The following is a 21,078-nucleotide window of genomic DNA, read 5'->3' as shown; positions in this document are numbered from 1 at the left end:
TGGGGATTTGAAAAATCCTTGTCTTAGAAGGAAATCCCAACTCGAAAACGTATTTATGAAAAATGGGGGGATAGAGTCATATATTGATAGTTCAACAGATAACTGTCCTCCAAGCAGTAGTTCTAACATGTGTGAAGAGCTTAGGGTAGAAGATACTAAATATAATAAAATAGGTTGGTTCATGAGAATCTTTTTAGTTATTGAGAGGCTGACAGCAGGGTTTTTTTTTAAGTGCCACCGGATCATGACCAACAAATATCCATTGACACTGATGTCAGGATGTCATCTAGTGAGTATCGCTGGAAGACGAATGAAATGCCTTCTTTGATTAGAAAAAGAGAAGATACATTTGGCTTTCCGTTGAAAAATCAAATAAAGAGACGCCTAATAAGTCTAGATGGGCCAAGCGACTTTGTTCCAACATCACTGAAAGCAAATAAAGTGGCAAGTACAAGAAAAAGAACAGAAACGGAAGATTTCCATGCGGGAGAAGGATCAGGCGAAACGAGCTGTATGGATGTTCTTGATTTCCTCGGGGAGTGTGTTATCTACTCGAAATAGATTCGGTCAAAGAGCCGAGTGCACAGGAAAACCTCAAGAAGAAATTTGATGGAGGGGGAATAGTTTTTTCCCGCTAAATACTTGATTAGCAGGAAAGGATAGCCATATAAACAGCACAGAGGTCTAGCTAGCTTACCTTTTTACAACGTTGAAGCTCTTCATACAGATTAAACATGGTCAATTTTCTAGAAATTCTGGACACAAATCAATCGACTTAATTCCTACGAGAAGAACTTTAGAAAAGTAATAATTTGATTTATTTCTATGTCCATCTGATGTATTACCTACGCAAGAGAAATCATTTGGAACGTATGAAGCAAGAAATGGATCAAACAAAGTGTGCTTGAAAAGGTCGGAGGAAACGTATCAATTGATGGGTGGTTCATTCTGATGAGTGGTGCTGCATGAAATACTAGAATCCCACCCTTCTATACCCCAACAAATCTCTTGTAAGATGTTTATGTTAGAAAGTGGCGCCTCATGTCCAGAGATGAGCTTGTCAAATTTTAAGAAGATTGCGAACATAATGACGATGGGTATGAATTTCTAAAAGTTTATTATGCCTTGATCTAGTGGTTAAGATATAAAGGCGGTGTTTGAACTCTGGAGTTTTCAAGTGCATTCTCCCCGCAAATTGTCCATAAGTAAGACAAACTTTCTAATCGATTCCACTGTTTTCAAGGTCGCACGTTCTAAACCGTAAGTGGTGGCTGAGTGGCAGAGTAGGTCGATGTGGGTGTGGGTTAGGGTTGTGGGTTAGGGTTGTGGTGGGCCGATATCTGACAGAAGATCATTGACCGCCGTTGTTAACAACAACAGCAACGAAGAGAGGTATCTGTGAGCGGAGAGATGATATGAGTATTGCTATAAGGGTACAAATGTGCGTAGATTTTAAATTCTTAGTCCATTTTAACCCGCCAAGCCTGGTTGTTGAGTTATAATCTAAAAGGTGCCGGGAGAAATGCTATTCAGCGGTTCGGCATTATGAAAGCTTATATCGCAAGATGGGACTTGTGAGCAAAGTAGATGTATGAGAGTCATTTTAGGGGCAGAAAAAGGCGTAGGATCTTATACTCCAATCCGTTTTTACCCGCAGACATTATTGGTTGAGTGTTGAAGTCATTTAAAATTCTCTATAAACATTATGAAATAGAGAGAAGCAGCGGTCTTTCCAGAGAGGTATATTACCATAGGATAATTTGAAGTAGGTATAGGTAGTCGTTCCAGTACCAGGGGCCTATCATCTTGACCTGGCTCCACATTCCCTCCTTTCCGATCTTTTGATAATCCGAATGATCTCTGCTGGCTACCGGTACCTTCAAACCTTGTGAGACAATGCGTGACAGCTTCCAACCCTTTTATAGGGAACGTGGAATGCTTTGAGACATAGCCTTTTAGATATTATTAGTATTATATCCTATTCCTGAGTAATTCTCGCTCTTACCGGTTGGAACCACTCCTGGTCAATATCTGTGATTGGCCCGAGGTTCTCAATCTGAATATTGCAGATAGGATTAAGGATTGAATAGTCTGAAAGAATGAGTTACCATGATTATCCAAGAATTGATAATGGTGATATCGAAAAGCCAGAAGAAAAGAGCCATTCAGTTGCGCAGGACCGGCAGTTGTGTAGCATAATAGCATCTGAATTGGTCGGGAAGGCCCACCCCATTCATTTTCATATTATAGTCAAGGGCAAAGAGTGGAATTCGCTTTATCGTTTGACTCATATCTCTCAATGCTTTAGTGATAGTTTGGCGATTGTATAGTGTAGTCCTTGGCTTATCTGTATCCTTCAATGGCTAGTTTGTTCCATAGTGTGCCAGTCTTACGACAATCTCATATATGACAGGGAGAAACTATTACGGGCATGTCAAGTATTTACGAGAGTAAGAGAAAAACTAGAAGACACTTCCAATACCCTCTACGCACTAGTAGGAATATCTCTAGCAATGCTGGTTGGGATCTATCTGTAACGGGTCTCTTCTAAGAGAAATAGAATAGGATAGAATAGAGACGGCCGTGCAAGATAGACAATCAGGTTGCAGATTATTCAAAGATACTATCACTAGAACTCAATAATCTTTAAGAGCTCTGCTACTGATAAGAACTTGGTTTTTCTTTGTGATCAAGACCAGAGGGAACAGGACTGAAGGGCGGGAGTGAGCCTGAATATGTAACCGAGCCTTTTTAACTGTTTGGTGTATGAGTACACACAGGGCCCGGTTACATCCTGAGAGTTATTGTTAGAAGCCAGTAGCACGGTGATATGCAAATACCGGCAGTATGGCTAGCTACCAGCTGTTAGAGTAACTACATTCAGGATGCTAGGAAGGGGATCTATTCACCTATCAAGGCCCGACCGCCCCCACCTCCTCTGCCGACAAGAACGCTACGGAATCGGGTTATTAGGTGAAGGATCAGGGTGGCTTCGGTTAGATTAGATATGTTAGGAAGGTGCTCAGAGGATACAGTAAGCGCTAGGCGCTTCAGATTAGGTTGCGGGGAGAAGGATCAGGATCGGTTGGGGGATGTTATTATATTTGTCTGATATTTCTTTATTGTGGTTACGAGGGTTAGTCATCGGGTTATTCTTTGTGTTATGGGCATGCCAAGCATTTACGGGAGTGAGAGAAAGGCTAGTAGATACCCTAATACCCTCTAACACTAATGGAAACACCACTATCAACTCCGGTTCGCACCCACGAGTTGCGGTGTGATCGATATGCGACCAAATGCGGAGTTGCGGTTTTCCTAATTAAAAAACACGTTTTAGACCCCAATGATAACCCCAGGAGCGTCAAACCGCGGGAGGAGAGTGCTTTTGGACCGGTGGATATATGAGGGACAGCTGGAAGCAATCGGATCGAAGATCAGACCACTCGGAGCGGATCGGCGCAAGCTACCAGCCGACCGAGTACCTGTTGGCGGTACCTGTAGGCATGAGAGGACTCTGCTATGTGGGAAAGCGATGTGGTAAGAGGCCTGAGTAGGTAGCCTTACCATCGGAGACCTATGAGTAGCCGACGCTGACGATTATCCACCAGACGGCCGATGGAGAAGAAACATCGACAGGGAAACGTGCATTAGAGTGGATAAATAGGTTGATGTAACGGGGGTCCTTTCTAAGAGAAATAGAATCGGATAGAATAGAGACGGCCGTGCAAGATAGACAATCAGGTTGCAGATTATTCAAAGATACTATCGCTAGAACTCAATAATCTTTAAGGGCTCTGCTACCGATAAGAACTTGGTTTTTTCTTTCTGATCAAGACTGGAGAGAACAGGACTGAAGGGCGAGAATGAACCTGAGTACTTATACTCCGAAGGCCTCTATTCTCTGCTCCTAATGTAACGGGGGTCTCTTCTAAGAAGAATAGAATAAAGTAGAATAGAGACGGCCGTGCAAGATAGACAATCAGGTTGCAGATTATTCAAAGATACTATCGCTAGAACTCAATAATCTTTAAGGGCTCTGCTACCGATAAGAACTTGGTTTTTCTTTCTGATGAAGACTGGAGAGAACAGGACTGAAGGGCGAGAATGAACCTGAGTACTTATACTCCGAAGGCCTCTATTCTCTGCTCCTAACTCCTTACTAAGTTCCGGTGGGCCCTTTCCTCGGTGCCGGAAACAATACCACCGCTACCCCGCTTTTCTCTAAGCGTCAGCAGGTGTTTCCGATACCCAAGGCAACCACCCTTAGTCCAAGCCTTTGTAACACCTGCAGCCTTGGTTGCCACACAACCGAGGACCTGCATGAATGAGCTGCTGCTCAGGTGTAAGCTTAATTATTGCTGTAGAGCCTTCGCTTATTGTAGACTTCCCTAGCCGAGTCCCTGCCTTTCGGCGGACTCATAATGCTTAGAGGATACAGAGGATCACCGGGCTATCAGAGCTTCACTCTGGCCGGTCTTCTATTCACTGGCGAGGCAAAGACTCGTCAGTCATTGCTCCCGTGAATAGATCCCCTTCCTAGCGCCCGGAATGTAGTTACTCTAACAGCTGGTAGCTAACCACACTGCCGGTACTTGCATATCACCGTGCAACTGGCTTCTAACAATAACTCTCAGCATGTAACCGGGCCCTGTGTGTACTCATACACCAGACAGTTGAAATGGCTCCGTTACACCACCCCCCTCTTCCAGGATCTTGGTCTCCGAGATCTAAAAACATTCTATTACCATCCATTCTATATGACAAGAAATTCCGTGATATGCAAGGAAAGAAAATCTAAAGGAAGAACTACACCCCAACAATCCGCTTGTCTTTGGGTTTCTTAGGATACCTCATATGGAAATCCCGAAGGGCTTCTTCAGCACTCTTCTTGAGATGCTCCCAAGGTTCCCATGTAGCATCCTCGTTCTCATAACCTTCCCACAGCACTAGGTATTCCACTCGTCTCCTTTTCTTATTGACCCGGCTATCAGCTACTTCTCGGACAACCCAGTTCTGTTCTCCTTCAATCTCTTCGGGTTCCGGTAGTGGAACTCTTCTCTCAGGATCTACCGGTGCTCTGTAAGGTTCCAGAAGAGAGACATGAAATACCGGGTGGATTCCCATTTGAGGGGGAAGAGAGAGCTTGTAGGCACGGGTACCAATAGCTTCCAAGACCTTGAAGGGTCCCATCTTCTTCTGATCCAATTTTCCCAAAGGCCGCTTTGTTTGCACATTGCGCCGGTCCAACATTACTTCATCTCCGGGCTTGATTTCGGGCGGTACCAGGGCATGAGCATCATACCACCGGGCCATCCTTAATCTAGCTTTACCCAAGCTGGCGTTCATAGCCTGCCAAATAGATTCCCATTGAGATATCATGACCTCACTTGCTGGATTGTTCCATTCTACTCCTTCCTTTGGGGCCGGCCAGTTGGTCCTGGGTTCATAACCATAGTTGGCATAAAAGGCCGATACTTTGGTAGACTCAGAGACCGCCGAGTTATATGCATACTCTGCCAAAGGCAAAAGTTCTGCCCAGTCATCCTGTTGATATGAACAATAACTCCGCAAGTAATGTTCCAGGGTCTGATTAACTCTTTCTGTTTGACCGTCCGTTTGGGGGTGGAAGGATGTGGACATCTTCAGCTTCACATTGAGGAGGCTCATGAGAGATTGCCAAAAGTGAGAGATGAACCTGCTATCTCTGTCCGAGACTATGTCATCAGGTAAACCATGGAGTCTCCAAACTTCCTTCAAGAACAACTTAGCCAAATCTTCCGTTTTATTGAGGGTAGGAAGAGGGATGTAGTGTGCCATCTTCGAAAAACGGCCCACTATTACCCAGATCTTTGTAAACCCACTAGATTCCGGCAATCCCACAATGAAGTCCATAGAGATGGAAGTCCATGGCCGATAGGGTATCTCCAACGGTTGGAGCATACCAAACTTCCTATGTCTTGAGGTCTTATTCCTCTGGCAGCTGTCACAGCTCCGGACATATTCCTCAACATCCTTATCCATGTTGGGCCAAAAGAAGTTGTTTTTCACCCGCTCAAGTGTCTTAAATTGGCCAAAATGACCAGCCACCTTAGAGTCATGGGTAGCGGACAGTATTTCCATCTGAAGCTTTTTGTCTTTGGGTATATACCATCTATTCTTATAGAAGATGAGACCGTTCTTGACCGACAAGTTCTGGTCCAAATTTGGTTTCCTTTCAACCAGGGAGCGGTGCAGTTCCTGCCAGAAACTATCCTCTTTAGCAGCCGCATATAGGCGCTCTAAGAATGTATTCTGCAATTGATTCACCCTGACAGCCACTAGCTTTGCAGGATCCAAAACCAATTGACCTGGCCTAAAAAAGATCTGTGGCTCCGGCTGCAGAGTTTCACCTCCCTCTCCAAGGCGGTGATCCCAGCGCCTAGATAGCACATCAGTCTTGCCATTCTTTTCTCCCGGTCTGTAGACAACTTTAAAATTGTAGCCTGCGAGGTCCTCAGACCATCTAGCTTGCCGCCTAGTGAGAACCTTGGTAGAATTAAAATACTCCAAGTTCTTGTGTTCTGTAAAAACCGTGATCTCTTGCTCACAAGATTTGAGCATGTGTTCCCATTCCCGGAAAGAGGCTACAATAGCTCCCATTTCCTTATCATGAATGTCATAGTTGATCTCAGCAGGGGAGAACTTCTTAGAATAGAATGCCACCGGATGTAGCTTTCCATCGTCCCCATACTGAGAGAGCACCGCTCCTTTGGCAAAATCACTGGCATCTGTCTCAACCACCGTGCTCCTACTAGGGTCAAAATGAAGAATGATTGGAGCGCTTGTGAACAGCCTCTTGAGTTCTTCAAAGGCCTGCTCATGTGCTGCCGTCCAATACCATTTCTTGTCTTTTTGCAGGAGATCAGTTAATGGTTTGCAAACTTTACTGAAGCCTTCAATAAAGCGGCGATAGAAGTTTGCAAATCCGAGGAATGCCTGTACAGCCTTGATATTCTCAGGGACCGGCCATTCCTTAACTGCCTCCACCTTATCTTCTGACATAGATACTCCCTGTTCTGAGATATGATAGCCCAGGTATTCTACCTCTCGGACATGGAAAGATGTCTTACTGATCGAGGCACAGAGCTTAGCTTCCCTAAGCTTCTGTAAGACCTTCTTGACCAGTAGCTCATGCTCTTTCTCATTTTCCGAGTAGATGAGGATGTCATCAATGTAGACAACCACTCCTTCATCTAGTAGTTCCTTTAGCACATCATTGATCATTGCCTGGAAGGCGGAGGGAGCGTTGCATAGTCCAAACGGCATCACATTATATTGATACAGTCCATAGCGAGTTCTGAAAGCGGTTTTCGACTCATCACCTTCAGCTATCCTGATCAAATTGAAGCCGTTCTTCAGGTCTATCTTTGTGAAGATCTTGGCCTTGAACAACCTGTCTCTGAGCTCACTCATGATAGGGAGCGGATACTTGTCCTTGACAGTGACCTTGTTCAAACCTCTGTAATCCACACAAATCCGCAATGTCCCATCCTTCTTAGGAATGAACAATATGGGTGCCGCAGCAGGGCTATTTGATCTAGAGATCTTTCCTGAAGACAATTCTTTGTCCAGGTACTCTCGGAGGGCCTTCAACTCTGGAGCAGAACATGGGTACAGCGGGCCAAATCGGGGAGAGGTGCCAGGCAAGAGCTTGATCTTCAAATCATTATGGGAATGCGGCGGCATTTCCTCAATCTTCTCTTGACTGAACACATCAGCCCATTCCCGGTATAGGTGGTGTATTTTCTCAGCAATATCACCTCCGTCCTCATCATGCCATACTGAACCAACCAATTGATAGACTGTTTCTTCTTCCTCCGACATCTGATATGGAGAGACAAGTTCAATCTTGGTGGCCGCTGGGAGACAATTCTGCCTGCAGTAGTCACTCCTCCAGCTCATGGTGTTGAGTTCCCAATTGATATTCGGGTTATGCTTCCTAGTCCAACTAATTGGCAGGTAACCGGTCATTCCTTCTTCCAAAGTAGCCACCTCCCATCGAAGTGTCTCCTTATGATCTCCCATAGTCATGCGGACCGGGTGAGTGTAATACTCGCCTCCTCCCATCATGACATCTCCTTGAGCATCAAACATTGTCAGAGGTTGATCCCGCCGCACTAAAGGAATTCCATGTTTCCTGACAAAACTCTGGTTGAGGATAGCTCCTGTACAACCGGTGTCAAACAGGAAAGACCCTTGGGCGCCTTCTGTGAGGGATGCGTACCAGACCACAAGAGTACACTAAGCAGAGCTCAGAGTTCGGCTAACAGCTACAAAGGTAGAAGTCTCCAAGGTCTCTTCAGTCAACGTCGAGTATAATTCTCCTTGATCCGATACGGGCCCCGCGAGCTACGTTATCGACAAAGATTCACTAGAGTTAGCGGATGGTATTCGACCGTCTTCGACATAATAGTTCAGGTAGAGTGCGAAGTCACGATAGAGTAAAGTATTTCAAAGAGTATAGTCAAATAAAGTTGTAACTCGCGTATCAACGATTTATATTGTTAAGACTCTGATTTCGCCGATGATGGTTTGGCTAGTCAGTGAATGACACAGTATTTATATCCCTCACTTATGTCTCGAGGACCCAGTCTACTAATAATACAGAATACACTCGGGGCCTGCCCGAGACCCTGAAAAACAATCAAGAACGTTTAACTCCTAAATCCGTAACCCAAACTCCTAAACCCGCTGAAACCCCTCAACCTATTTACCCACTCTAATGCACGTTTCCCTGTCGATGTTTCCTCTCCATCGGCTGTCTGGTGGATAATCGTCAGCGTCGGCTACTCGTAGGTCTCGGACTGCAAAGCTACCTACTCAGGCCTCTTCCCACATCGCTTTCCCACATAGCAGAGTCCTCTCATGCCCATAGGTACCGCCGATAGGTACTCGGTCGGCTGGTTGCTTGCGCCAATTCGCTCCGAGTGATCCGATCTTCGATCCGATTGCTTCCAGCTGTCCCTCATACATCCACCGGTACCAAAGCACTCCCCTCCGGCGGTTTGACGCTCCGGGGGTTATTACTGGGGTCGAAAACAAGTTTTTTATGACTCCGTGTTTTGGTCGTATATTGGTCGCACCACACCCCGCGCGTGTGGTCCAGAGTTGACGTTAGCGTACAGAGGGTATTGGGGTATCTACTAGCCTTTTTCTCGTAAATGCTTGGCATGCCTGTAACAGCCCCGCCATTTCACCAGGTATTCCACTAATCCTCTTCTACTTTTCCGGCTTCCCACGATACTTTCCACTTCGTACAGTACCTCTCCGTCTTTATCGATATCTTCAGGAGTTGGGGGACGTTGTTCACGGCCTGGGATACTGCTCTGTCGGTAATGTTCCAAGAGTTCGATGTGGAACACGTTATGGATTTTGACTTGTGGTGGCAGTTCTAATTCGCAGGCTCGTTTCCCAGCTAGTCGGATAATCTTAAACGGACCGAGTTTCATATGATCGAGTTTCTTGGTGGAGCGACGTGTCTTGATATTGGTCGCATTGAGCATGACCATGTCGCCTATCTTGAAGTTCGGCGGTTCGTCCCTTTTCCGATCATAGTATTTCCCCATCTTCTCCCTGGTATCTGTTAAGCGAGCGAGAGCCGAATCGTGAACTCCTCGAATGAAGTGAGCTTACAGGTCACTGATTGGGTTGACCACTTCGGCTTCAGTCGGCCAGTTGGTTCTTGGGTTGTAACCGTAATTGGTAAAGAACGGAGATTGACCCGTGGCGGTGGTAACCGAGTTGTTGTAAGCATACTCCGCCAACGGGAGTAGCTCTGCCCAATCATCTTGTTCGTAGTTACAGAACGCTCGTAAATAGTGCTCAAGGGTTTGGTTGACTCGCTCTGTTTGCCCATCAGTCTGAGGGTGGAAAGCCGTACTCATTCTTATCCTCACGTCCAATAATTCCATAAGGGATGCCCAAAAGCTTGAAGTAAACTTGGCGTCCCTGTCGGAAACTATATCAAGAGGCAGCCCATGAAGTCGCCAGATTTGACCGAGGAATATCTTCGCTAAGTCCTGCGCGGTCGTTTCCGCTACTAGGGGGATGAAGTGCGACATCTTCGAGAACCTATCGACTACTACCCAGATTTGGTTGTATCCCTTTGATTCCGGTAACTGCACGACGAAGTCCATTGATATCGATTGCCAGACAGAATGTGGTGTGGACAGTGGAAGAAGCGCACCATATTTCTTATGGCGGCTGGGTTTGTTGCGCTGGCACTCGTTATATGACCGAACGTAATCATCAATCCACTCGTTCATTTTTGGCCAATAGAAGTTACGCGTGATGAGTTCCAAAGTTTTATCTTGTCCAAAGTGTCCTGCCACCTTCGAGTCATGTTCTGCCTGTGCGATTCGGATCTTGATACGGTCGTCTGCCGGAATGTAGAGTCGGTTCTTATAGAAGAGTAGCCCGTCTTTTTCAGCAATATCCTTCAATTCCCCCAGCTTCTCCCCTTGCTCAACTCTCTCTTTCAGTCCTACCCATATCGGGTCTCCCGATGCCGCCTGCCTGACATGATCCAGAAAATTCTTAGACCAGTCAATCACCCCCTTGGAGGCAAGCGACACCGCTGATACCACAAACTCTTCCTCCACCAACTGTCCGGGCTTAAAGAACATGTCTATCGGCTGTTTCCCAAGCGTGCCTCCCCCTTCAGGATGGTACTCCGGCCGTCGCGATAGTGCATCTGCCTTCCCATTTTTGGTTCCCGGGTGGTAAATAATCTTAAAGTCGAATTCCGCCAAAGACTCAGCCCACCTTGCCTGTCGTCGGTTAAGAACCTTGGTTGTAGAGAAGTACTCTAAGTTCTTATGATCCGTATAGACGAGGACCGTTCGGCTAGGTCCTTCGAGGTAGTGACGCCATTGCTTGAAGGCTGACACAATTCCTAGCATCTCCTTATCCCAGACGTCGTAGTTGAGTTCCGCTGGGTTAAGCTTTCGAGAATAAAAGGCAACAGGGTGAGTCTTTCCATCAATAACCTGGGATAGAATTGCGGCAATAGCAAAATCACTTGCGTCCGTTTCCACGATAGTCTGGCGATCTGGAGAGAAGTGTACCAAGATCGGCGCAGACGTAAACAGGGTTTTGAGTTTTTCGAAGGCTGCTTGGGCCGTCATAGACCAGACAAAGTTCTTAGCATCACCCCTGAGACAATCGGTAATGGGTTTACAGACCCCGGAGAAATTGTGGATAAACCTTCTGTAGAAGTTGGCAAAGCCCATGAAGATCTGTACTTCCTTAACGCTGCGCGGGGCTTACCAATTTGTTACAGACATGACCTTATCCAGTGCCATGGTGACGCCTGCTGGGGCAAGGATGTATCCGAGGAACTCGATTTCGGTGAGCTCGAAGAACGATTTCCTCGGGTTGGCGACTAGGTTGTATTCTTGTAACCTACTAAGTACTTTGCCGACCAGCTCCCTATGCTCCTCTCGAGACTTGCTATATATTAGGATATCATCAAGGTATACTACTACACCTTGATCCAAGAATTCCCTCAGCGCATCATTCATCATGTTCTGGAAGGTCGCCGGCGCATTTGCCAGCCCAAAAGGCATGACGAGGTACTCAAAATGCCCGTACCGCGTACGGAATGCTGTCTTCCACTCGTCGCCATCTTTGATCCTGATGAGGTTGTAACCTTCCTTCAGGTCAATCTTCGAGAAGATAACTGCGCCTGCCACTCGATCTCGCAGTTCATCCATAAGCGGTAACGGATACCTGTTCTTAATGGACACTCGGTTAAGTCCACGGTAGTCAACGCAAAGTCGCAGACTACCGTCCTTCTTCTTCACAAATAGGATTGGGGCTCCTGCCGGTGATTTGCTCGGCCTAATCTTTCCCAATCGCAACATTTTGTCCAGGTACTCCCGAAGCACCTTTAGTTTGACTTCGGATAGGGAGTAAACGGGTCCCCATGGTGGCTGCTTCCCTGGTTTGAGATCTATCGCATGGTCGTAAGATCGATGCGGTGGTAATTTATCTGCTTCCGATGGTAGGAAGACTTTAAGGAACTTGTGGAGCCAAGAGGGAAGAGTTTCACGGAGGTTGACCGATTCATCTTCCAGTAGACAGATGCTACCGATGATTTGGGCCTCCGGATCGTCCAGTACACCCTCGTCCATCTCTATTTGAGGTTCCCTGTCAGTGAAGCATCGACTCTTGCAGTTCTCGCCATCGTAGGAAACTTCCCCATTTGCCCCTATTACCGGCTTATGTTCTTTCAACCACCAGTTCGGTAGTATCGCATCGATGCCAAGTGGGAGAGGGGCGATCTCAAAGGATAACTGTGTTTGATGCCCCCTCGACATTACAATTAATGGTTGTGTAAAGGCGTGTCCCGTGCCCTTCATAACTTCTCCCGTAAATCCAAATACCTGGGCCGGGACGTCTCGTTTCACCTTCGGGACCTCAAAACTATCAACAAAAACAGCAGACAAAACAGGACCAGTTGCACCAGTATCCAACAACACCTTACAAGGTAAACATTTTTCCGCAAAACAAAGGAACTGATTAACGATAGGTCGAGGACCGTGAATGGGTTCCTCCAAAACTTTCTGTTTTTTCTCCGGTTGGGACGCTCTCCCTTCCTGCCTTTTTCTTTTTATATTTTTTTTGTTGTTTTCCGTCAGTGATAACATAGCAATCTGGGGATACTCCTGACCTGACTCATCAGAGTCCCCTTCTAAAAATCCATATCGAAATCCATTTCCGATTCCGATCCGCCTTCTCGTACAAACGCTTGCCCACTGGTGTACTCCGCAGCAGCCGTAGCAGCCGGCTTCCTAGCACGGTGCCTCATTCGCTTTCTCTGAGATTGGGGTTCTGGTGGTTCCATATCGTGGTCGCCATCGTCATCGCGGGTACGCTTTCGGGAGAAAGAGGAGATAGATGCACTGCTGTTAACATCTGAACGACACCACTTCCAAAGATGACCCTTTCGGCCAAATCGCACGCAGACACCGTCGGTCTTTCGCTGGTCTAGGACCGGTTGTGGAACTCCTTTGGTGGCTTTGTCGTAGTCGTGGTATATTGGTTTATTCCCAGACTTATTCTTGCTGGTGCTCTTCTTATCTTGCCCTTTTTCTTTCTCCTCAGTCTGAGCCCTTCCCTTAATCTTAAACCCCTTCTCCTTCTGCGGCGAGTTCCCACCATGGTTCGACTCCTTCCCTCTCGACTCCGCTTTTCCCAACATTTTCATCTGCTCCTGATAAGCCTCGTGAGCCTTGCCGGCTCGTTCCAACTGTTGGATATACTCGGAGTCGTCATCGGTTGGATCGAAGCGCGAGTGGCGTTCTCGGATTTCATTTGGTAGCCCTTGGAGCAAGGCGGCGCGGTAGGATGCCCCTTTCATCTGAGCATGCTGGTTCATGATCTCCATCCTTGTCAGATAGTCGCCGATGTTAGCAGAGTACTTAAACTGCTGCATCTTCATCGCGTTTTCCATAGCCTCCTGAGTGCTTAGGAAACGTTTCCTGACTTCCTGACGAAACCGAGCCCAAGTGGCGTAGTGTAACGGGGGTCTCTTCTAAGAGAAATAGAATAAGATAGAATAGAGACGGCCGTGCAAGATAGACAATCAGGTTGCAGATTATTCAAAGATACTATCGCTAGAACTCAATAATCTTTAAGGGCTCTGCTACCGATAAGAACTTGGTTTTTCTTTCTGATGAAGACTGGAGAGAATAGGACTGAAGGGCGGGAATGAACCTGAGTACTTATACTCCGAAGGCCTCTGTTCTCTGCTCCTAACTCCTTTACTAAGTTCCGGTGGGCCTTCCCTCAGTACCGGAAACAATACCACCGCTACCCCGCTTTTCTCTAAGCGTCAGCAGGTGTTTCCGATACCCAAGGCAACCACCCTTAGTCAAAGCCTTTGTAACACCTGCAGCCTTGGTTGCCACACAACTGAGGACCTGCATGAATGAGCTGCCGCTCAGGTGTAAGCTTAATCATTGCTGTAGAGCTTTCGCTTATTGTAGACTTCCCTAGCATAGTCCCTGCCCTTCGGCGGACTTACAATGCACCGAGGATACAGAGGATCACCGGTCAATCAGAGCTTCACTCTGGCCGGTCTTCTAGTCACTGGCGAGGCATAGACTCGTCAGTCATTGCTCCCATGAATAGATCCTCTTCCTAGCGCCCGGAATGTAGTTACTCTAACAGCTGGTAGCTAACCACACTGCCGGTACTTGCATATCACCATGCAACTGGCTTCTAACAATAACTCTCAGCATGTAACCGGGCCCTGTGTGTACTCATACACCAGACAGTTGAAATGGCTCCGTTACACCACTCCCCTCTTCCAGGATCTTGGTCTCCGAGATCTATAACCATTCTATTACCATTCTATATGACAAGAAACTCCGTGATATGCAAGGAAATGAAAACCCAAAGGAAATAATCTACACCCCAACAATCCGCTTGTCCTTGGGTTTCTTAGGATACCTCATATGGAAATCCCGAAGGGCTTCTTCAGCACTCTTCTTGAGATGCTCCCAAGGTTCCCATGTAGCATCCTCGTTCTCATAACCTTCCCACAGCACTAGATATTCCACTCGTCTTCTCTTCTTATTGACCCGGCTATCAGCTACCTCTCGGACAACCCAGTTCTGTTCTCCCTCAACCTCTTCGGGTTCCGGTGGGGGAACTCTTCTCTCAGGATCTACCGGTGCTCTGTAGGGTTCTAGGAGAGAGACATGAAAGACCGGGTGGATTCCCATCTGGGGGGGAAGAGAGAGCTTGTAGGCACGGGTACCAATAGCTTCTAAGACCTTAAAGGGTCCCATCTTCTTCTGATCCAATTTTCCCAAAGGCCGCTTTGTTTGCACATTGCGCCGGTCCAACATAACTTCATCTCCGGGCTTGATTTCAGGTGGTGCCAGGGCATGAGCATCATACCACCGGGCCATCCTTAATCTAGCTTTACCCAAGCTGGCGTTCATAGCCTGCCAGATAGATTCCCATTGAGAAATCATGACCTCACTTGCTGGATTGTTCCATTCTACTCCTTCCTTTGGGGCCGGCCAGTTGGTCCTGGGTTCATATCCATAGTTGGCATAAAAAGCCGATACTTTGGTAGACTCAGAGACCGCCGAGTTATAAGCATACTCTGCCAAAGGCAAGAGTTCTGCCCAGTCATCCTGTTGATATGAACAATAACTCCGCAAGTAATGTTCCAGGGTCTGATTAACTCTTTCTGTTTGACCGTCCGTCTGGGGGTGGAAAGATGTGGACATCTTCAGCTTCACATTGAGGAGGCTCATGAGAGATTGCCAAAAGTGAGAAATGAACCTGCTATCTCTGTCCGAGACTATGTCCTCAGGCAAACCATGGAGTCTCCAAACTTCCTTCAAGAACAATTTAGCCAAATCTTCCGTTTTATTGAGGGTAGGAAGAGGGATGTAGTGTGCCATCTTCGAAAAGCGGTCCACTATTACCCAGATCTTTGTAAACCCACTAGATTCCGGTAGTCCCACAATGAAGTCCATAGAGATGGAAGTCCATGGCCGATAGGGTATCTCCAACGGTTGGAGCATACCAAACTTCTTGTGTCTTGAGGTCTTATTCCTCTGGCAGCTGTCACAGCTCCGGACATATTCCTCAACATCCTTATCCATGTTGGGCCAAAAGAAGTTATTTTTCACCCGCTCTAGTGTCTTAAATTGGCCAAAATGACCAGCCACCTTAGAGTCATGGGTATCGGACAGTATTTCCATCTGAAGCTTCTTGTCCTTGGGTATGTACCATCTATTCTTGTAGAAGATGAGACCGTTCTTGACCGACAAGTTCTGGTCCAAATTTGGTTTCCTTTCAACCAGGGAGCGGTGCAATTCCTGCCAGAAACTATCCTCTTTAGCAGCCGTGTATAGGCGCTCTAAGAATGTATTCTGCAATTGATTCACCCTGACAGCCACTAGCTTTGCAGGATCCAAAACCAATTGACCTGGCCTAAAAAAGATCTGTGGCTCCGGCTGCAGAGTTTCACCTCCCTCTCCAAGGCGGTGATCCCAGCGCCTAGATAGCACATCAGTCTTGCCATTCTTTTCTCCCGGTCTGTAGACAACTTTAAAATTGTAGCCTGCGAGGTCCTCAGACCATCTAGCTTGCCGCCTAGTGAGAACCTTGGTAGAATTAAAGTACTCCAAGTTTTTGTGGTCTGTAAAAACCGTGATCTCTTGCTCACAAGATTTGAGCATGTGTTCCCATTCCCGGAAAGAGGCTACAATAGCTCCCATTTCCTTATCATGAATGTCATAGTTGATCTCAGCAGGGGAGAACTTCTTAGAATAGAATGCCACCGGATGTAGCTTCCCATCATCCCCATACTGAGAGAGCACCGCTCCCTTGGCAAAATCACTGGCATCTGTCTCGACCACCGTTCTCCTACTAGGGTCAAAATGAAGGAGGATTGGAGCGCTTGTGAACAGCCTCTTGAGTTCTTCAAAGGCCTGCTCATGTGCTGCTGTCCAATACCATTTCTTGTCTTTTTGCAGGAGGTCAGTTAGTGGTTTGCAAACCTTACTGAAGCCTTCAATAAAGCGGCGATAGAAGTTTGCAAATCCGAGGAATGCCTGTACTGCCTTGATATTCTCAGGGACCGGCCATTCCTTAACTGCCTCCACCTTGTCTTCTGACATAGATACTCCTTGTTCCGAGATATGATAGCCTAGGTATTCTACTTCTCGGACATGGAAGGATGTCTTATTGATCGAGGCACAGAGCTTAGCTTCCCTAAGCTTCTGTAGTACCTTCTTGACCAATAGCTCATGCTCTTTCTCAGTCTCCGAGTAGATGAGGATGTCATCGATATAGATAACTACTCCTTCATCCAGTAGTTCCTTTAGCACATCATTGATCATTGCCTGGAAAGCGGAGGGAGCATTGCATAGGCCAAATGGCATCACATTGTACTGATACAGTCCATAGCGGGTTCTGAAAGCGGTTTTCCACTCATCACCTTCGGCTATCCTGATCAAATTGAAGCCATTCTTCAGGTCTATCTTTGTGAAGATCTTGGCCTTGAACAACCTGTCTCTGAGCTCACTCATGATAGGCAGCGGGTACTTGTCCTTGACAGTGACCTTGTTCAAACCTCTATAATCCACACAAATCCGCAAAGTCCCGTCCTTCTTAGGAATGAACAGTATGGGTGCCGCAGCAGGGCTATTCGATCTAGAGATCTTTCCTGAAGACAACTCTTTGTCCAGGTACTCTCGGAGGGCCTTCAACTCTGGAGCGGAGCATGGGTATAGCGGGCCAAATGGGGGAGCGGTCCCAGGCAAGAGTTTGATCTTCAGATCATTATGGGAATGCGGCGGCATTTCCTCAATCTTCTCTTGACTGAACACATCAGCCCAATCCCGGTATAGGTGGTGTATTTTCTCAGCAATATCACCTCCGTCCTCATCATGCCATACTGAACCAACCAATTGATAGACTGTCTCTTCTTCTTCCAACATTTGGTATGGAGAGATCAGTTCAATCTTGGTGGCCGCTGGGAGACAATTCTGCTTGCAGTAGTCACTCCTCCAGCTCATGGTGTTGAGTTCCCAGTTGATGTCCGGGTTATGCTTCCTAGCCCAACTAATTGGCAGGTAACCGGTCATTCCTTCTTCCAGTGTAGCCACCTCCCATCGGAGTGTCTCTTTATGATCTCCCATAGTCATGCGGACCGGGTGAGTGTAATACTCGCCTCCTCCCATCATGACATCTCCTTGAGCATCAAACATTGTCAGAGGTTGATCCCGCCGCACTAAGGGAATTCCATGTTTCCTGACAAAACTCTGGTTGAGGATAGCTCCTGTACAACCGGTGTCAAACAGAAAAGACCCTTGGGCGCCTTCATCCTTTCCTTTGACCGTCCATGACAGTCCTGCCTTTAGTATAGGTCTTTTTCCATGTACTGGTAAGGAGGGAAGCCTCTGTTCCAACCTTCTTTGCTTAACAGCGGGTTCTGAACTTGTTTCTCTTTGTCTTTTCAACATAGCTAATAACTTCGGGCACTACTAAGATCAGAGATCCTTTGGTTCTATTCCCAAGCGGTAATATAGCAGATATATTGTGTAGTGGTCTTTTTTAGCAGCGGTTTGGAAGTGTCTTGGTAGCAAAATGTAACTTTGGTAGAGCACTGACAGACCAGCTGTTTCGGGTCTTAAACCCATCCTCAGAGTGCTTGGAGCAATCAAATAGGCGGAAACACAATCATAATTTATTCAAGAGAAACATAGAAACCAAAAACCCATATAAAAGAAAACTAGTAAACATAGACTAAAACAGACACTTTTTCTACCAGATGATTTCATTGTCCGAGTCTTGCTCAGGCTGAAAAACAAAATCTTCTGTAACCTCCGGGAGTACAACAAGTGGATCTTCTGCTACTACAGCAGCCACTTTAGCCTTCTTCTGAGAGTTGGATTTGCCATTCCCTCTTTTCCGTTTTTGTACTCTCACTGCTGCCACTCGGACAACAGTAGGTTCCTTGGACCAACAATCGGTCCATTTGTGTCTGGACTTGCCGCACTATTGCACAAGTCAGTCTATGCACTCTACCAATAGGGAGTACCGGAAGGTCATACCTTCAAGCATACTTCTGCTTTCCTTCTTTCTTCTAGAATATCCCCCGGGATACCCTTCAGTTCCACCGCTTTGTCTTTAGGTCCTGCAGTCTTCTGAGGTCCGGAGGAGCTCGCAGCTTCTCTTTTCCTCTTAGGCTGCTGGTCCTTCTGAGCGGGAGGATCTTTCTTGGTCCGAGGGTGCGCTTTCTCAGCTGCCATCCCTTGGTACCTCTCATGGGTATGCCCTAACTCTCTTAGAGCAGCTATCCGCTCCATCAAGGACTTTGGCTTGGGGTTGAAAAGAGCCCAACTCATGCCTAGGTCCGGGAGGAGGGAGTTATGGATCTTATCATCCACCAACTGACCCTCATAGCCAGTCTTCCACATCAGCTGAATAATAGTATTCAGGAAGAGGTCTATTCCTCCTCGAGCTGTGTGGGTGAGGGTATTCCATTGGGCTACAGCATCATCTCTAGAGATGGCTTCACCGAAGGCAGCTCTAAAAGCATCCACGAAGGAATCCCAGCGCTTCCATCTCTGATCCAACTGCACCGGTATTCCAGCAAGGCGGTTGGCGGAGGCTTGATCAATTGAATTGTGGTATGCCTCATACCATCGGATCGCTGCCTCCCCTTCCATCAAGTTGCCTGCATATCGGATCTTAATCTCCTCAGAGGTAAATGACAGGCTCTCAATGGAGAACACATTCTCACATTGCCGGATGAAGGTTTCCACTTGCTCCGCCTTGCCTTGGAACTTTGATGGTGGTGGTGCCTTTGGTTCCCGGGCTCTGGTGGAAGTAGAAGGGTGGGAGGTAGCCGGAGGTTGATACTGCTGGGACATCATTGCCAACAGATTCTTCTGTTGCTTCTCCAACTTCTTCTTAAGGTATCTCCGCCATCCTCTCCTGTTACCACCTTCTGGTTCCGAGTCTGAGCTGTCAGAACTGTCTGAATCCCCAGGAGCGGGGGCGCGGGCCACGGGAGGTGGAGGGTTCTGATTTCCACCACTTCCACCCTGTGCATTGGCTGGAGGGTTCTGGCTTCCACCGCTTCCACCCTGTGCATTGGCTGGAGGGGGAGCGGTGGCCGCAGCAGAAGAGGCCACAGGTGCTACTGGTGCCGGATTGCTGGCCAGTGGTGAGGTTGCTGCTGGTTGAGCGGCCCCAGACATGGTGAACCTTCCCGGGTTCCTGGCTAGCGGACTGGGAGGTCCTCGGCCGGTACCTGAGAAGAACTCTCCTTCATAGTCAAAGGATCGGTCAGCTCCTCCAAGGAGTGGGTGTGTTCCACCGAAGCGGCTAGGTGGTAAGGGTGAAGCCCCCACCGCTGGCTGCACAATAGGGATAACTCTCCTAGTGGATCGGACCGGAAATGCTGCGAAGGGACTGGTCTTCCGCTGCATTGTTCTGGTGGCTGCCCTGGACGAGGACCTAGAGCCTGGATTTGGTGCCGGAGTTGCTGGTCTACCCACCACCAGTCTTCCTTCATCAAGGGCTCTCTGTATCTCGGCAACAAAGTCTGGTGGAGTAGCCGGGTTTGTCCACTCAATCTCCATGGCATCGGCATTCAGCTCATCCCTCTCCACATACTTCCGAAGTTCTTCCTGAACAGAGTTGACCTCCCTCCTCATGTACTCAAGAGCCTCTGCCATCAGAGCATTCTGTGCTGCCTGGCGCTCTTGTACAATGAGTAGGGCCTGACTGCCCCGGGTCAACTGATTCTGCAGGCTGTGTTGGAGGTAGGTCTGGAGCTCTGTGAAGAACTGTTGGACGGAGATCTCATCGGTATCCTGCCAGGCAGGCTCACAGCCAGGAATGTAGGTCTGTAGAGCGGTCCTGGGTTTTTTGACAAGCTGTGTCTGCCCGGTGGCATCCAGTTGGAGGGGCACCGGCTGCCATTCAATCTGAAGGAGTGCATCTGGAGCCGAGAGGGCGGACATTTTGTATAGAGGAAGAATAATCTGAAGGTGATTTGAGCCTTAAAGATTATCTGTAACGGGGGTCTCTTCTAAGAGAAATAGAATAAGATAGAATAGAGACGGCCGTGCAAGATAGACAATCAGGTTGCAGATTATTCAAAGATACTATCGCTAGAACTCAATAATCTTTAAGGGCTCTGCTACCGATAAGAACTTGGTTTTTCTTTCTGATGAAGACTGGAGAGAATAGGACTGAAGGGCGGGAATGAACCTGAGTACTTATACTCCGAAGGCCTCTGTTCTCTGCTCCTAACTCCTTTACTAAGTTCCGGTGGGCCTTCCCTCAGTACCGGAAACAATACCACCGCTACCCCGCTTTTCTCTAAGCGTCAGCAGGTGTTTCCGATACCCAAGGCAACCACCCTTAGTCAAAGCCTTTGTAACACCTGCAGCCTTGGTTGCCACACAACTGAGGACCTGCATGAATGAGCTGCCGCTCAGGTGTAAGCTTAATCATTGCTGTAGAGCTTTCGCTTATTGTAGACTTCCCTAG

At 47.4% G+C, this 21,078-nt stretch overlaps 7 protein-coding genes across 7 annotated transcripts; all 7 read right to left on the bottom strand.

Annotated features, from left to right (window-relative positions):
* Positions 1 to 4,806: 4,806 nt before the first annotated feature.
* Positions 4,807 to 9,612, bottom strand: H6S33_010121 (uncharacterized protein; the record flags this gene model as incomplete). The annotated part of the gene is made up of 2 exons (XM_044841471.1): positions 4,807 to 8,280; positions 9,237 to 9,612. Coding segments are annotated over 2 exons (3,850 nt in total), but the record flags the coding sequence as incomplete, so codon positions are not given.
* Positions 9,613 to 9,672: 60 nt separating this feature from the next.
* On the bottom strand, positions 9,673 to 11,270 carry H6S33_010120 (uncharacterized protein; the record flags this gene model as incomplete). The annotated part of the gene is made up of 1 exon (XM_044841470.1): positions 9,673 to 11,270. A coding segment is annotated over one exon (1,598 nt), but the record flags the coding sequence as incomplete, so codon positions are not given.
* A 33-nt stretch (positions 11,271 to 11,303) lies between these two features.
* On the bottom strand, positions 11,304 to 12,689 carry H6S33_010119 (uncharacterized protein; the record flags this gene model as incomplete). Its single annotated transcript, XM_044841469.1, has 1 exon — positions 11,304 to 12,689. One exon carries the CDS (start codon positions 12,687 to 12,689, stop codon positions 11,304 to 11,306), a length of 1,386 nt encoding a protein of 461 aa, XP_044697262.1.
* Positions 12,690 to 12,733: 44 nt separating this feature from the next.
* On the bottom strand, positions 12,734 to 13,495 carry H6S33_010118 (uncharacterized protein; the record flags this gene model as incomplete). Its single annotated transcript, XM_044841467.1, has 1 exon — positions 12,734 to 13,495. The coding sequence occupies one exon, from the start codon at positions 13,493 to 13,495 to the stop codon at positions 12,734 to 12,736; it is 762 nt and encodes a 253-aa protein (XP_044697261.1).
* A 958-nt stretch (positions 13,496 to 14,453) lies between these two features.
* H6S33_010117 (uncharacterized protein) lies at positions 14,454 to 18,035 on the bottom strand (the record flags this gene model as incomplete). The annotated part of the gene is made up of 1 exon (XM_044841466.1): positions 14,454 to 18,035. The coding sequence occupies one exon, from the start codon at positions 18,033 to 18,035 to the stop codon at positions 14,454 to 14,456; it is 3,582 nt and encodes a 1,193-aa protein (XP_044697260.1).
* Positions 18,036 to 18,336: 301 nt separating this feature from the next.
* Positions 18,337 to 18,570, bottom strand: H6S33_010116 (uncharacterized protein; the record flags this gene model as incomplete). Its single annotated transcript, XM_044841465.1, has 1 exon — positions 18,337 to 18,570. A coding segment is annotated over one exon (234 nt), but the record flags the coding sequence as incomplete, so codon positions are not given.
* Positions 18,571 to 18,626: 56 nt separating this feature from the next.
* Positions 18,627 to 20,546, bottom strand: H6S33_010115 (uncharacterized protein; the record flags this gene model as incomplete). Its single annotated transcript, XM_044841464.1, has 1 exon — positions 18,627 to 20,546. A coding segment is annotated over one exon (1,920 nt), but the record flags the coding sequence as incomplete, so codon positions are not given.
* Positions 20,547 to 21,078: the final 532 nt, after the last annotated feature.

The sequence above is a fragment of the Morchella sextelata genome (genome assembly GCF_020137385.1).
Source record: "Morchella sextelata strain SCLS chromosome Unknown scls_4, whole genome shotgun sequence".
Lineage (NCBI taxonomy): Eukaryota > Fungi > Ascomycota > Pezizomycetes > Pezizales > Morchellaceae > Morchella > Morchella sextelata.
The sequence above is the reverse complement of the archived record's forward strand: the minus strand, read 5'-3'. Positions and strand labels throughout refer to the sequence as shown.